Genomic DNA, 17532 nt, shown 5'->3' on the forward strand with positions numbered 1-17532 from the left:
TGCAAAGGAGAGAGAAAGAGAGATATGGGTGGGTAAAAGCGTAATGGAATAGTGTGTGTGGTTAGAGACGGTTTAGTTTAAAATCGCGTAGCGTGTGAGCAAAACTCATTTGTAATCATCATTCTTCTTCAGCAAAAATTATATGCATTGAACAACAACTCCAGATATACAACCTCAGCCTCAGCCTAGCCCAATACAAGTACAGGTACGTAATGGATGAAAATTTTCATTAAATAGCGCTAGCAATTGCATGACACTCATAGTCGTAAGATAGATTTGATATACAAAGTTTCCACATTACCATCAAATCAGACCTTCTCACTCTTTTTTATAATCTTTTTTATAATACCGTTTCAATTTAATCTTTGAATCTCAAGGTCACAATTTTAAGATTCATCTTTGTCCGCCATTCAACTCATGCATCGTTTTATTTATTCTCAAAATTTCATTATGCAAACGTATGTTGCCATTGCCACTTTTAAATTAAGCATCTAGCTAATAATTTGATGTATAGCCTAGCTAGCTCACCACATGATTTTAATTAGCATGTGTCCTTGCTCATGAATCAACTTTAAGCTTTAAGTTGTGTGTAAAAAATTCCCATTTGTATCATTAGTACTAACATTGTTAGCCGTGATCTTTTGGTGAGTACTTTCATACGTATTGTGTAATAATTATACCCGAAAATCAGATCAGAAGAGGAGCATTGCACTTGTTTGCTCTGCCATAAGTTTGTTTCATTGTATTAATAATCCTCTATATTTCTGATATTGATATATATATAGGTAATTTTTCGTTAGCAGGGAGGTTTTGTTAAAAAAAAAACATGGAGCGTGACAGCAAAAAGAGAGTAAGAGAAGGAGATGAAGACCACAACGATTCTTCTTCTTCTTCTTCTTGTTATTCTTTTTCAGAGAAGCATGCGAAGACAAATTTAGTAGATCCTAACTGTGGTATTTTGGACTTCAAAAACGACCTTGAATACAACAGCAGCGGCAGCACTAGTGGTAATAGTAGCAGTTATAAGACATCAGATTCGGATTCCAACTTGGCACTAGGAGTATTTGATTTTCCGTGGCTGAAAGATGGTGTAATATCCAAACCAGAGGACTTGAATTTTGAAGACGCATTTTCATCACCACTGGCAGTACTGGATGTCGACACATCCACCTTGACCACCAGTAGTACTACTCCTGGACATGGTAATTTTTCATCACCACTGGCAGCACTGGATGATCAATCTTCTTTCTCCGGGCAGTGCTTCTATCATGATCAGACTGACCATCCTGATGCACTACTCCTGGACTTTCCAAAGGACAAGCTTGAGATAGATTTGTGGCGACCTCGAGATCTTAATCAAGATAATGGGTCGAAGACTGAGGCCGGTGAAGATTGCATTTGGAGTTCCCTGCTCAAGCAGCCTCTTCAACAACCCAACTAATTAAGTTTCAATTGATCAATTGTCACTGCAAAAACTAGTTGAGTATCTAAGAGGCCAACGACTAACAAGCCAGGGAGGGTGATGTCATGTCATGTGTTGCGCCAGAGGCCCTGATGGGGCTTGATTATTATTCAGTGCTGCTGGCAATGGCAGCGGCAATGTAACCGTCTCTTCTGATGTTCATTCTCTTCCAGTCTTCATCTCCTTTCTTCTTTCCTTTTCCTGGTTGTAATTATTTGTCCAATTCATAGTACGTATCCAGACCAATTGGGAATAATGAACATGGAAACTTTCAAGTTTTTAAACTACATTTTATTAAAATTTGGAAACCATCATCATATTCTGATTTATTTTCAACATTCCTTTGTGTTGGCTTGGGTTATATATATTATGTAATAAATGTATGTTCAATAAAAGACAATGTTTTTGTTTTCTTCACTCTTCCAAGGAAACAAAATGTAAGAAAATGCACCTATTTCTCCACATATCCGTCGCTCTGCGAGCTCAGATTCGAAACCAGAACCCACCTCCACCAAACCTGCAACCCCCACACCTTGGATCTGGGAAATTAAAACCCAGAGACTTCCAAATTCGAGCTTGAGAAATCAAACCCAGAATCTTCGAAGCCATAGACGTCACATACACCAACCCGGACCGCCGTCATCGTCTAAGCAAACTGAATCTCAGAAATCAGAGATTCTAACCACAATCGTCCAGTAGTTTATGAAAAGGTAAACGGCCTTCATTCTTCTGCATTTTTCTTATCCAGTAGCTGTCTTGAAGGTCAAAATTGCGAAAACCTCAAGCATGCTTGCTCTTTGTGCAGGTTCTATGGATCCATAGCGAATCCGAGAAAGATGATGGACAGAAACACCATCAGTTCTCAGATCTAAGTGAGACAAGACGTCCTAAGGCAGATCAGACGGTCTGAAGCAAGGCGAAGCTCTCATAGTCCCTGAATCCTGAGAGACTAAAGTAAAACTCCTACCCGTTTCTTGATATTGTGTACTTATCAAAGATTTTGACCGTATGTTGAACACGAGATTCTGAAGGTATAAAACTGGCTCCCTGCACTAAATAAAAAAAATAAAAAAACCATCTCTGTATTTCAATTTTGTGACTCACGTGATTCCCCCCAAACTTGATTATCTGTATGCCCTGTAATTTTTATGTGCCTTACTAATTGATACTGTGATTTAGGAGTACAAATTTGTAGTAGATTTAGAAGTAGTAAATCGCAGTTTCGCAGAGGCATTTGTAGATTCAAACATCACACATTTGATTTGTTGTTTTCCAGTTTGCTCGAGTTTATCCATTGGATCAGAAAGACATGGCCCCTGCCTTTATCCATTTGATGAGAATTTTGCTTCTGTTATTACACAATTTCAATTTATCACTGTTTTATGACTTGTTATTTGTATATGATGTTTCATTTGGGATTATACATATTTTTTTACAGGATTGATGGGAAAATATTATGTTGTAGAGGTGTACTTTACCTTCGTGCTATTTCTCATCTTTGTAAGTGGTTAATGTACCATTGATAAGTTTGGTTTTATATTTGCTTGAAATATATACAACATTATTAGAGGTCCTATTAATGTTTTGCTCTTATTATACGTAAAATAACTTTTTTTTTTTATTTTAAGAAACTTATATTTACTAAATTTCTTTCTTTTCCAAGAAGAGGATGAACATCCTTCTACGATTATGGTTCCCTGTGTCGATATAGATTTGCTTCCTTGTCTTGTTAAGGTACATTGGATATTTAGTTGTACCCATAGAAAAATGGTTACTCTTTTTGTCGGAAAAAATGAAACTCTTATTGTTATCAGATATACGTGAAGCTAATGAATTCTCAATGTTGATTGGATGTTTAGGTGGTTAAACTTCACTGGAAATATGTGATCCTTTCCCCTTTTTCATTTTTCCTTTGGTTTGGATTTCCCGAAGATGATTGCATAATCCACCGAGCTAGGAAAAAGAGTACAATCAGTTATGAGCGGTTATATGTAGGAATGCATGGATACATTGATAGGAAAATCTCATTATTTTGTTGGTCTTGTATCTTGAACGATTGTAAATATGTTCTTTATGAGGAATATTTCTATAGTTTCATTGTAGACATTTCATTTCTACTATTGGATTTTTTTTACAGCCGAGATTGCCATCTTTGATTTTATGAAGATTTTAATTTTTTTGTTTTATTTCAAAATTTTTACATTTCTATTTTTTTTTTTTTAATAGAACTTATTGGGCACAATAACAAAAATTGTGCAAACATGGATGGAGAAGGTAATCTGACAAGTTTGTCAGAACATAGGTACAAAAAGGCCTTTATTTGTGCTTACCTCTTGGAGAACAAAACACCACATTGTGCCCTATCACCAAAGGACACAACAATAAAGGGCACATATGCCATTTTAGTTGATGCATTATTGCTATTGGTCTATAGGCACATATATTGGTTCTCTTTGACCTCAAAGTGCACATATAATTTATTATGTGCATTACCTATATTTTTTGTAGTGATTGGGGGTGTTTGAAGATAAGAAAAATAATATTATTATACAAGATCCGTGTGTCTGTGTGAGATCTCCTTTGCAAAATAGTAATTAGACTAGTTTTATTAAGAAGGAGCAAGGGAGGGAATGGCCCAGCACTAGCAGCTACTGATGAGTAGTGTAGTGTTAGTTGTGCCGACACTCCAAGGGCGATTCTAGTAAGATCCTCACTGAATCCTCTTTGTGAGGATTTAGGGATCTTTCAATCACATTCGTTTATTATATATCGTACGGTCAGAAATTATTATAAATTTTTTATTTAAAATTGAATATAAATAGTACTTGACAAAAATTGACAGCACAATGTACGATGAATGGATGTGGTCGGAGGATCCTCGGGATCATCACAAAGAGGATCCGGCAAGGATCCTCTCTAAGGGCAACTCTAGTTCTCACGAGACCTCTCAGTGCATTTGGAATATAAGAAGGGACACTACGTGTTATTGAATAATTGTAAGGACAATTGAATTTTGTTTATCTAATTGTATAATGTCGTTGTTGTTCTGTCCGTGTCCTAGACATAGTTAAAAATTCCTTCTAGTCCTCCTGTCTTTGGCCGGGGAGATTAATACTGTAATTTTATTAGTCTAATAATGTATCTATTATGTAAAGAAAACTTTACATAATGTGGGTAATTAATATATGTTTACGAATAGGAAACTGTTTATTAGCACTAAAAAAATATCGTTCTGCACTTCTCACAATGTACTTTTCTTTCTAATTATAAAAAGTTTAGAGTGCAAAATGAAATTTGTAGGGTGTCAATAACAATTCTATATGAATATAGCACTAATACAAAATGTACATACTTAATAGTCTATATATACATATCAATAATAAATAGGGATGTGCTATCCACACATCCCTTGTTAATTTCTATCATTTGATCTTTTTAATTTCAGTCGATCTAACAACTCCAAATGAAGAGGGTATGTATGAAGTAAAAAAATGTGTGTGGATAATATACCCCTAATAAATAATAAATAATATATATGTATGCATGCATTTCGAATTGAAATGGAGCCATTTCGATGTGATCTTGGATTTGGGAATTTGTTGTGACAATCTCGTTTCCTTTGCAAATTGAATGAAGCAAGCAGAAAAAATCAGGGTTCTAAAAGACACTAAACACTAATCGGGCGGCGGGTTGGGGCCTAATGCTTAGGTGGTTAAGCGGGGTCTAAGCAGACGCCTAGGTAGACTAGGCGAATTTAAATAAATCTATTATATTTCGTCTAAATAAGTGTCTGTTTATACTTAAAATATATGTAATTTCATCATAAGCTACAAAATAGAATGACATATATATTATGAAGTATTGGAACATATTGAAAACATGGGTAACAAACATATAATGTGTGTTCATTTAAGTATTCAACAAGTCTCTTACAATTTATTGAAACAAATAAAATGTAAAATGAAAGTTATTTATTTTCTATCTAATTAAGTCGCAACCTAGGCTGATGCCTAGGCAGGTCAGGACGGGCTTGACACTTGTCTAGATGGTCTAGGCAGGCGCCTTAGCAGGTTTAGACGTCATGTCTTAATTTTTAAATGTCTGATTATTAATTGGGACAGTGACCAACTGTCTAACGCCTAGATTATTAATTGGGACAGTGACCGGGACAGTGACCAACTGTCTAACGCCTAGATTATTAATTGGGACAGTGACCAACTGTCTAACGCCTAGACAAGATCTAGACGGCGCTAGGCAGGATTGTTTAGAACAGTTCAAAAAACAGCGCCCAGCTTCAATCACGGGTGTCTTGGTGTTGACGTACGTGGCAATCCCTCACTTGTTGTTGACGCGGCCTGCTCGTGCGCGGGGATCATCCTTTGTTTTTCTTTTTGTTCTCCGTTAGCTAAAGCTAGTTTGGCCCAAAACGCAAAAGCGTACAAAATCTCATGGTCAATGTGTAATATTACAAAACGAAGCGGTATTTATTTTATATTTGTAATAAGTGGGCTTGTGTGGATCACTCATATTCATCCATCCATCAGATTATTATTATTATTATTTTTATTTATCAAGCACCCGCCGACTTTGTTTGTCTCTCTGCTGTCTCCGTTTGCACTGCTCATTTCATATCTTTCCAATTTCGTTTTGGTTGTAGCTTGTAGCTAGAACTTAGACGACTGTCCGTCGGTTTATCATTTTACTCGCTGCTTGTAATATACCGATCCACGCAACGCAATTTATATGTTTGTGTTAGAACTTCAGACGACGACCACTTAAAAGTCATTTTAGTTTATTTTATTCCATTACCCTTACTTTACCTTTTGAGGGAGAGAGAGAGAGAGAGATCGAAGTCGAAGGAAGGATCATCAAATCGATCATTCAACACCCACCGGAGGAGAAGGAGAAACCACCACCACCTCTGCATTAAGAAGATCTGCGGCGGCTGTTTGCCCCAGAAATCTCCCCAAAAGCGAGTGCCTCTGGGTGTCGTGTCGGTGACTTCCATTTCTTTTCTTTTTTTTTTTAAGAAAAGATGATGGTTAGGAATGTGGTGATGGTCATGTTGTTTGTAACGGTGATTGCTCCCATTATTCTTTACACTGATCGCCTTGCCTCCATCTCCATCCAGGCCTCTTCTTCCTCCTCCTCCTCCTCCTGTAAGTCTGTCATCTAACAACTTCTTCTTCTTCTTCTTCTTCTTCTAATCCCTAAATCGCTGTGCTGCTCCTTTTCTTTTCTCTGCAGCTGGAGACGACGACTTCTTTGAAGATGTTACAGGCTTTGTAAGTTGTTCCCTATTTCTTTTCGATCTCAATGACCTCTTTCTCGTTGGTTGTGTTAATGTCTTCGAATTTTTTAAATTTCTTCACAGCCTGCAAATTCTGCTCGCACTACTGCCCGTCTAAATCTGCTTCCTCAGGTTTATCTCTAATTACTTTCCCTTCTTCCTTTTCTAGCACCACACACATTCACACAATTGGGACGTGAGCGCGCGCGAAAGAAAATTTTCCATGTATGAAGGACTCAACTTTCAGATCTTTATTTATGCTTTTTGTTTCTTGTGCATAGGAATCATCCACAACCACAAGGCTTAAAGAACCAGTAGGAGTCGTATATTCCGACGACTCCACTGATTCATTACCAGAGACAAAGGGGACCTCCGCGCACCCCAATCACTCTCTTCAACATCAAGGTTATCATCGTTTATTTTACTCCTCAACTGAGTGCCTGCCTGCCTGCCTTCCCCTTTTTTAATTTCTGTGATTTCTTCTTTATAATTAGAGGATCTCCATTTACTTCTTCTTAGATGGGCAGTCAGTCGACTCAATGGAGCATGTATCAGCTAGAGTGTTATCAACCACCGCTGACCCAGATCTGTCTCAAACAGATAACCCCATCAGACAGGTCACTCAAACGCTTGAGCAAGGAAATCAGTTTCTGTCCGAGTTGGATGCCAAAATAGGAGTTCTTGAGCAAAATGTTGATGATGCCTCTCGGACAAGGGTATCGATTCTTCCATTTCCCTTTAGACCAATGCTATTCCTGGCTCACTATTTAGAAATGATTGTCCTTTTTCAAACTTCTAATTGCCAAATGTGAATGTTTTATGCAACAAATAGAATCCATTTCTTGTACCAACTCGTTTTTGAATTTCCTTTCTACTTGGAATTAGATAATATATTGATTCATGCTTCCTGTTTCTCTCTTCTTTCTGTCTCTGCTTCTTCTTTCAGGAAACAAAACCAGAACAACAATCCACTCAAACCTCCAGCAAGGTTGATCGAAGAAGACCCACAAAAACTATGACTGCGAAACAAAATAATGAAACGGCTATTCCAGATGTCCGGGTACGACATCTTAGAGACCAGCTTATCAGGGCAAAGGTTTACCTATCTCTTCCAGCCACAAGAAACAACCCCCATTTCACAAGGGAGATTCGGCTGCGGATAAAAGAAGTTCAAAAAGCTCTTGGGGATGCAAGCAAGGATTCTGACCTCCCAAGGAAGTATGTTTTCTCTTAAAAGAAATTAGCACTGCTAGCTGACCCAAGTCTTTTGTTCCTTTTTTTACATGAATATGTTGTTGATATCCTTATTAGTTCCCTGTTTAAAATGTAACATTTTATCTTTTTATATTTCTACTTCCACCTAAAACTCCCTTTTCTTGTTTTGTTTAATTTATCCGTAACAATTATTGCTACTAATACAGCGCCTACGATAAGTTGAAGGCAATGGAACAGACATTGACTAAAGGAAAGCAGATTCAAGACGACTGCGCTGCTATGGTGAAAAAGCTTCGGGCTATGCTCCATTCAATGGAAGAGCAACTCCGGGTGCACAAGAAGCAGGCTATGTTCTTGACGCAACTAACAGCAAAAACACTTCCAAAGGGACTTCACTGTCTTCCGTTGCGCCTTACCACTGAATACTATGCCTTAAATTCTTCTCAGCAGAAGTTTCCCAATCAAGAGAAATTAGAAGATCCGCGGATGTACCATTATGCATTATTCTCGGACAATGTATTGGCTGCAGCGGTGGTTGTAAACTCAACTGTCACCCATGCTAAGGTATCCATGTAGAGAGATTCTCATGTTCTTTCTGTTGTCCCGCTTGCAAGTAAATAAAAATATTAAGAACAATTAAGTAAAAAGAGCCTTAGAGTTCCAATCAAGAAACTATCGTCCATGTCTAGGACCTTTTCTTTTGGTTGACATCTTTAACTGACTACCCTGCTTCGAACATTGACAGGACCCTGCAAACCATGTTTTTCACATTGTTACTGACAGGCTCAATTATGCTGCTATGAGAATGTGGTTTTTGGTAAATCCACCAGGCAAGGCCACTATTCAGGTTCAAAGCATTGAAGAATTTTCGTGGTTGAATTCAAGTTACAGTCCAGTTCTGAAGCAGTTGGGTTCTGCATCCATGATAGATTATTACTTTAGGACTCATCGGACCAATTCTGATTCAAACTTGAAGTTTCGAAACCCAAAGTACTTGTCTATCCTGAACCATCTCCGCTTTTACCTTCCAGAGATCTTCCCGAAGCTCAACAAAGTTCTATTCTTGGATGATGATGTTGTTGTGCAGAAAGATCTTACTGCGGTATGGTCCCTTGACTTGAAGGGAAATGTTAATGGTGCTGTGGAGACCTGTGGAGAAAGCTTCCATCGCTTTGATCGGTATCTTAACTTTTCAAATCCTCTAATCTCAAAGAATTTTGATGCCCATGCTTGCGGATGGGCATATGGAATGAATATATTTGATTTGAAGGAATGGAAGAAGCAAAACATCACAGAAGTGTACCACGGATGGCAGAAGCTGGTAAGAAAAATGGTTTCATATATATTTTTTTTCTTGGAAATATAAAATGATTGACTTGACTATTTAAATTTCGTTGACATTTTAATACATGTGTGTGTGCAACATGAGTCGACGGATGTTCGTGTAAAGTGTTAGGATAACATCTCTCTTCTTACACAGAGATTTGGATCTGTAGAGACTGGATTAGCATTTATTAGACCAATATTTTCATATCTCTTAAGATATCTTGCTTGTTGCCTCCCTCCAGCATTCACTAATATGAAAGCTATACTTTAGTGACTTGAATTAAATTGTTCCCAAGTCTGAACGTAAGATTTTGTGTACAGAATCATGATAGACAACTGTGGAAGTTGGGAACGCTACCACCTGGTCTCATAACGTTTTGGAAACGCACATACCCACTGGATCGCTCCTGGCATGTGTTGGGCCTCGGTTATAACCCTAGTGTTAACCAGAAGCAAATTGATCGAGCAGCTGTTATACACTACAACGGCAACATGAAACCGTGGCTTGAGATAGGCATACCGAAATACCGAAATTACTGGGCAAAATTTGTTGACTATGATCAAATGTACATGCGAGAGTGCAACATCAATCCATAGAATGGCTCGCGTGGTAATTTTGAATTGTTTGGGACAATTTGCTATAAAATGCGACAGGTTTGCCTTTGTTTCTTGGGAGGATTATTTATTTATTTTTGGTTCTGAAGGAACAGCTTTAAGGTTGTATTCTTTCTGTACACATCTTGATTTTTGTTTTCCCCTTTATCGGTTTCATTTGCTCCTGACTAGGTATTTCATGTTGAGTGCGAATGCATATCTGGAGAAATCGCATGTACTTGTAAATTTATTATCTTTTCAGCACCGCCATATTATATAATATATATTTAGCCCTTTTTTTCCTGTGTGGTAGTGCTGCTGTATGGTTGTTGACCCTAAAACTACCAACCTTATGTGGTACGCAGGCCGTGTAATCAATAAGCTAATTACGTCATTCAGTTGTGTGCGGGGCGTGCTAACTCGTCGGTTGAGCTTGGTCGGGGATATCGTGTTGAGTGCGTTGCTGACTTCTTGATCTTGCGACTGCGGTCGAGGGAGGAACACTTCTCAGCCTTCGGGTTATAGAGCATGAAGACAAGGTTGCTAGTCTTGCGAAGTTCATGGATCGTCGGCGTCGGGTTCGGTCACAGTGATTATATTCGTAAGAGTATAAGAATGTCAAACTGGCAACAAACTATACGGAAACAAGTACTTAAAAGCAATGTACGTCCTGATGGTAAATGTGGTTCGACTGTCAGAATGTCAAACTCTAAAACTTGTGAATATCTAATCATAAACAACTCAGTGTTTCAATATGCCGAGTCCAATAACTTGTAACACTTCACTTTGCCTAGAAGGCTAATGAGATGACCTCTACCAACAAAGATTTGAAAATCCTTGTCGGTCGAGACTTAGATAGGTAATCAGTCGGCCTCGACGTAGTACTGTTTATCCAAATTGAAGGTGCTCTGCGGTCGGCTGATTCTACAGTAATAATGTTGTTTATCCAAACTGAAAATGTTCGCCGGTTGCCTTCACAGTGATGTTTATCTAAACTGAAGGTGTGTTGGTGGAAAAAGAAAATAAAAATCTCAAAGTTGTTGAGAGGTTTCGCGTAGATCGAGAGTTTGCGCGAGGCAATTTGTGTGTTGAATTGGAGACCTTAAATGTTGCCCGCAACTCTGTATCTATATTCTTTTTGTACACATCTTGATTTTTCTTTTCCCCTTTGTCGGTTTCATTTGCTCCTGACTAGGTATTTCATGTTGAGTGCGAATACATATGTGGAGAAATCGCATGTACTTGTAAATTATTGATCATTTCAGCACCGCCATATTATATAATATATATTTAGCCCCTTTTTTTTCTCTCTCTGTGTGGTAGTGCTGCTGTATAGTCATAGTGCACAGAGAGCGAGATAGAGAGAGAGAAAGAGCAGGGAAACTTGTTTTATTAGTTTGATTGTATATTACTCGTATTAAAATCGTAACAATATCAATATGGTAGCTTTTTTAATTTAGGGAGAGGTGAGCGGTTGGTGTTGTGGCGATCCTTTTAACTAATAAAATAATCGAGGGATGAAACTGAAACGCTGTGTTGGATTTGGACCCAGCAAGTGACAGGCTGTATTGAAACTTGAAGAGGCTGAACTGGATGGAAGTAATCGTGATTGATCACGTGTAGTGGATGTTGTCGGTCGGGTGGTCACGGCATCCATGATCCATCCTGGTCCCTCCTGGACAGTGGACAGAAATCAGTGACGTTCATCTGTCCATCCTGGATAGTCGGCTACTATCTCTAACCAAAATAACGCCGTGGGTTGGACCGTCTCTGTCCAAAATAAAACCAGTAGAAGATAGGGGTATACTGATATTGATAGAAGAAATATATACATAAGAAAGGGTAAATTCTACAAAATTATCTCATTCACCGTTGAATCACAATCTCATAACTCATATTTTAAACATTACAATTTTACACATTAATTTATAAATTTATTGCAATGTTAGACATCTGTTAGATTTGTATCAATTTGACTGTTAAATAATAATGCGGAAGGATACCCTTCTCCTCCCCTCATTGCTAACTACCCTCCCAAAGACCTGTACCGTCCACCCACCAATCCTCATCAGCCATCCTCATCGTTCTTCTCCTCAACGACCTCTTCCTCGCCCCTACCTCCGCTCTTCAACTCCTTCAAAAAAAATCACTAATGCCATTGACCTCACTCTCATCAACGACGCCCGACTCGACCCAGCCATTCGCCTCACAAATGACACCAACCCGTTCGCCGTCGGCTGTGTCTTCTACCCAACAAAAATTCCCATGAAACCCACCTCCAACTCCTCTTCCGTCGCCACCTTCACCACCTCCTTTGTCTTCTCCGTCCTCCCGGAAATTAAATCGAGCCCGGGATTCGGCCTCTGCTTCGTCCTCTCCAACTCCACCTCGCCAGCCAATACTTTGGCCGCTTCACCAACGCCACCATCCCCTTCGTCGCAGCGTTGCTCGCCGTCGAGTTCCACACGGGTCAAAACCCAGAATTCAACGACCCAAATGGAAATCACATCGAAATTGACGGTGCCGATTGAGCCGTCGGTGAAGGCCTGGCAGAAATCGAAGAGGCCGTCAATTATTGGGCAGTCCTCGCCGACGTTGAAGTGCTTGAGGTGACGGGGGTGACTGAGGCGAGGAAGTCGGTGTGGAGGAACTGCATTTCTTTAGGGCAAGAGCATTTCCATTTGCAACAATTCCCGCAAGAGCATATCCATTTGGCTGTTTATAAGGAGCACGGGGGTACGGATGAGGGAGTAAGTGGAACTGTGGAGGACGACGGAGGACGACAGGTTTTTTGGGGAGAAAGAAGGAAGAGAATTTTTTTAATTAATTTTAATTGTTAAATAAAAAATTAATAAATTATTAATAATTAATAAATTTTTATTCTAGTTGGGGAATGAGTAGGCTCTGGTTCTAGCCACGTCATAATTTAATAGCTAAATTAGATAAAAAATTTAATGAAGATCTGACATTAAAATGAATTCATAAGTTATTATATGAATTGTAATATTTAAAACATAAGATATGAGATTGTGATTTAACCTACAACTAAGGTAGTTTTGTGTAATTTATCCAAGATGAAATGATGGCCGATGATCTATTTGTAACAACTCTTAGTTTGAAGAAATGCATCATTCGAAGAGCCCCACCCTCAAACTCAGAACTTGGCAGGGCTATTTTTGGCCAAGCAGCTCAAGTCAACTTGTAAGAAGTCTAGACTACTATCCATTGCGTTTTCTGCTATGCGGACCTTCTTTTGCGGTTCATTAGGTCATCTCTTATCCAAAGGGCTAAGTATATCCCGTCTAGAATTATGATCCTATAATAATTAATTGTAAATGAACAATGTCAGACTATATTTATACATTATCTCCAATCGAAATGGGTTAAACATAGCCCTCAATAATTTATTATTTAAAAAAATAAAAATAATTTATTCTTTTTAAGTCTGTTCTTTAACTTACTGGTATCTTTACATGTTGGTATTGTTACATATTGTTTAAGTTTCATGTTGGTATTGTTACATATTTTAGTACTACTTGCATGTTAACAACTTAGACATTAAGAGAGGGGTGTGTATGAAAAGAGTGTTTGAGAGAAATAGAGTGAAAAATTAGAATAAAATGAAGTAAGATGGTATGTAAGCGTGAAAAAAATGTGAGAAATGGTGTACAAATGCCGTAGGTATTTTTATGGAAAAATTGGATTTTAATTTTTTTTTCTAATTCTGTCTGAAAAAAAAAAAAAAAAAAAAATCCAACAGCTAGGTGATGTTAGCATGCTAGAGGGTGACAGATGGGCCCTAACAAACAGGCTGAGAGGGTGGTCGGAAGTAGCCAGCTCGATAGCCAAAAAGGTCATCATTTGGCTTGGTGGGTTTCACACATTTTTGCCCCAATCTTCCATTGGAGTTGGGTTTGTTTTTTTTTTTTTTTTTTTTTTTTACCAAAATGGGCTAAAAATGGCCTATGTCCTTTTAGCCATCTCTAGCTCCAACCAAATGGGCTATGTTTAACCCTAATCCAAATTATAACTTTACAATAAATTATTTTTTTAATGAACAGTGTTAGATCATATTTATATATCATTTCCAACTTCAGGGGTTATTTTTTAGCCCCCTCAATAATTTATTATTTAAGTTTGTTCTTTAATTTTATTAGTTAATTAAATTAAAATACCATATTAAATAAGATTTTTGAACGTATTTTGAATATCACTAGTCGCCCTAATGAATAAACTTCAGAACATATTTTGAGTGCCATTTGAAGATGTGGTCATTTAAAAATTATTGAAAAAATTAAAGAAAATATTATTGGAAAAGGTAAGAGATAGGGTGTGTATGAAAAGAGTGTTCGAAGTAAATAAAATGTGAATAATTGAAATAAAATGATTAAGATAGTATGGAAGGATGAAAATGATGTGAGAAATGATGTAGAAATGTCTTAGGTATTTATAGAAAAAAAAAATTAGAATTTAATTCTTTTTTTTTTAAATTTTGTCTAAAAAATAAATCCAACTGGCCCAACTGAAAGAGCTGGCTAGCTAAAGTTGGCCATGTGGCTAGATTTTTGTCATGCCCCGATCCCGACATACGTCTAGGATCAACACGTGATGACACCAAATACCCGTAACTCTAACATACCCCGCCACCGGATAATGGCAAAACACAACTTAAGATCCAACTACACAATATTTCTTCGTAGACTTTATGGCTGCATCTAACATCTTCGTTAGACTGCCTACGTACCCTAAATAGGGATCAAGCCATTCGTAGTTCATTATTTCACTACACTCGAAATTTTCATCACACAAATCGTTATATCTCAACAATATACTATAATGTGTATCATGCAATAATTCGAAAGAACAAACGATGAAGCACAATAATATTCTCTAGGGGTGGAAAAAATTCTCGAAAATCCCAAACCGAACCGAAAAAATCCTGATCCCAAACCAAAATTCCCGAAATTTTGGTATGGGATTCGGGATTGGCTTCTCAATATTTCTGGAATCCCATACCAAACCGAAATTATATATTATTAATATATATATATATATATATATTTATACATATATATTATATATTATTCTTTTATAATTGATGCTAGTAGTTTCTAATTCATGCTCTGCAACCTGGAATGCCTTACACCTTGCATATTTTTCATGTTCTGTTTGATATTCATTTGGATTTTATTATTGCTGCTGTCATGGCTGATGATTTCAGAAGGTTTGATTCTTTTATCTCTCAACAAATTGCCAAAAGGGTTTAATTAATTTGAATTTTGACTTTGATAAAAACTATCAAGCATGCCAATATTTGATTAAATGGTAATGTGAATGAAATGACATTCCTAGTTCATGAATGTATTCTTAAATTATATATTTGAAGAATAATTCATAATTTCATATTTTAATTTGGGATTCCCGATTTGTCCCGAAATCCCGAAAATTTGGTTTGGGATTGGTCTTCAAATTTTCATCCCAAAAGATTTCGGTTTGGGATTCGGGATACTACTTTCGGTTCGGTATCCCATACGGAACCACCCCTGATAATCTCTTGTCATATTGATCAACAAATCTACTTATAGTGCCCACAATCACAATCAACATAATTCCACATTCACATCATCAATAAAACACAATACACCAAAATGCAGGGCTAGTGCAACACAGTTCGGCTGAAGCCTACAACTTTGAAGCTAAACTCGAATCCAAGGAACCCACAAGTCAAATTATGCGATTCCGGATCACTCAACGAAATCGCGGAGTAGAGTATGAGGGATTCTGGACCATCACTCAACGGAATCCAACCCAAGATACGATTCCGGACCATCACTCAACGGAACCCAGACCAAGATACGATTCCGGACCATCACTTAACGGAATCGTGGAATGGAGTAGGAAGGATTCTGGACCATCACTCAACGGAATCCGAACCAAGACACGATTCCGGACCATCACTCAATGGAATCGTGGTGCACAATGCATAACCACCAATCAATGAAATAACACATGAATCAAGTTACTCAAGTTATAAAGGCTAAACGGAACAAGAAATGAAATAATGAAACGAGGGGTGAAACAAGTTTTGAAGCAACAAACCCCATGACAATGGGTTAACGGTCCACCATTAGCCCTCACCTTTCATTAAATCAAGCCAATCATACAAAACAAACCATATTTCCAATATGCACGTCAAATCCTACTTCATATAACTCTATCGATGGCTAAATATAAAAATTAACAATTTATAAGAAACATAATTATGAAACCATTTCATTGTCACGTATATTAAAGTCACTCACATTTCATCATATCATACCATCTATGCAAATCAACCACCTTTCGAATATGCAAGTCAAAACACATATCACGATCATCATCAGTACACAAGCTAAATCATGTTTAATAAACATAGGTCTATGGCTGAATATATATATATATATATATATATATATATATATATATAATCACATTTCAATGGAAATCACATTATAAAACCAAGTCACATTTTCATACTAGTAAACATACATATTATTTATCAACTATGCAATCAACATCGTAAGGTTCTATGCCTATGCTTCGTAACCTTCTTTCTCTATCCTTTAATAAACCAACCTAAAGTTAACGGTTTTCAACTTAAAACACTATCTCTTCACTCTTGCCACTACCCTTTTTTGACATGTATAAGCAGCAATTATATATATTAAGAGAAATTGTTCGTTTACCATTGATTTGAATATAAATACTCGTAAAAAATCCAAACTCTTAAACCCCAACCAAACACACTCAAATACGCACAAAATTAACAAGGATGTTATTTCTGTTGGAAATGTGCCCTAAAACCAATCATATGATGATACTTTATGGACATTTCACATGTTAAACTAATCTAGTTTAATGTAAAGGGCAAAGATTATTGTTTGAGCCGTCTCATATAAATGTTATATGCTTAAACGATAAGTCCAAGGAATATGTGATTGGAAGAATGTGATCTAAAGAAGTTAGATTCATGAGACCATTCTTTCGTTGACACATCCTAAACGTTCCTGATCATAGGATTGTCAATTGGGCATTGACAGTCCGTTAAGATCAGTACGTGCTATGTCTTCTCTCAGGGAGAGTGACTAGTCTCGAGTCATTGGTGTGTGTGACATCAAGACAAGTACGTAGGTGCTCAATAGAGAATGAGTTCACTGAACACGATCAACGAAGAGTTCTCATATTCATGTCACATGAGAACTCATGGTTGGGATAATGCAAATTAGTCTTTTGACCTGAGGCATCACAGTTGTCTTGTGGTTAGGTCCTTAATATTTGATTATGTCAAAGTTACTCCATCAGGAGGGTGTCCACGGCATCGTTGGGGTTAAGCCACTTAGCCATGGAGACAAGTGAATGCGTAACAAGGGATCTCTAACCTTCAAACTTTTTGAGGGAGAATACTCTATGATATGATTTAGAATCTCTGGCCAGAGTATGAATGAGATTTAGGAATGTGTTCCAAATCACATTCAAGGTAATCATATAAGCACAAGACTCACATTGGATAGTAGACATGAATAAACTATCAAACCAAACAATGTGGTCAAGAGTATTGTATTAGAGAAAGACCGTATTGCATTTGTAATCCTAAAACTGAATAGGT

At 37.4% G+C, this 17532-nt stretch overlaps 2 protein-coding genes across 4 annotated transcripts; both read left to right on the forward strand.

Annotated features, from left to right (window-relative positions):
• The first annotated feature begins 810 nt into the window (after positions 1-810).
• LOC148693971 (uncharacterized) lies at positions 811-3603 on the forward strand. 3 transcript variants are annotated; one of them, XM_088677769.1, is made up of 3 exons: positions 811-2172; positions 2268-2416; positions 3322-3603. In XM_088677769.1, the coding sequence occupies exon 1, from the start codon at positions 827-829 to the stop codon at positions 1439-1441; it is 615 nt and encodes a 204-aa protein (XP_088533895.1). In that variant the 5' UTR covers positions 811-826; the 3' UTR covers positions 1442-2172; positions 2268-2416; positions 3322-3603. The 3 variants fall into 3 exon arrangements, with proteins under 3 accessions (XP_088533895.1, XP_088533894.1, XP_088533892.1); XM_088677768.1 differs by lacking the exon at positions 3322-3603 and adding an exon at positions 2739-3031; XM_088677766.1 differs by lacking the exon at positions 3322-3603 and having other exon boundaries at positions 2268-3031.
• A 2326-nt stretch (positions 3604-5929) lies between these two features.
• LOC137728911 (putative galacturonosyltransferase 4) lies at positions 5930-10190 on the forward strand. Its single transcript, XM_068467711.2, has 9 exons — positions 5930-6621; positions 6710-6747; positions 6837-6884; positions 7034-7157; positions 7272-7468; positions 7699-7970; positions 8174-8531; positions 8713-9288; positions 9615-10190. Exons 1-9 carry the CDS (start codon positions 6498-6500, stop codon positions 9888-9890), a joined length of 2013 nt encoding a protein of 670 aa, XP_068323812.2. The 5' UTR covers positions 5930-6497; the 3' UTR covers positions 9891-10190.
• Positions 10191-17532: the final 7342 nt, after the last annotated feature.

The sequence above is a fragment of the Pyrus communis genome, chromosome 10, assembly GCF_041283825.1.
Source record: "Pyrus communis isolate YQ-2024b chromosome 10, ASM4128382v1, whole genome shotgun sequence".
Lineage (NCBI taxonomy): Eukaryota > Viridiplantae > Streptophyta > Magnoliopsida > Rosales > Rosaceae > Pyrus > Pyrus communis.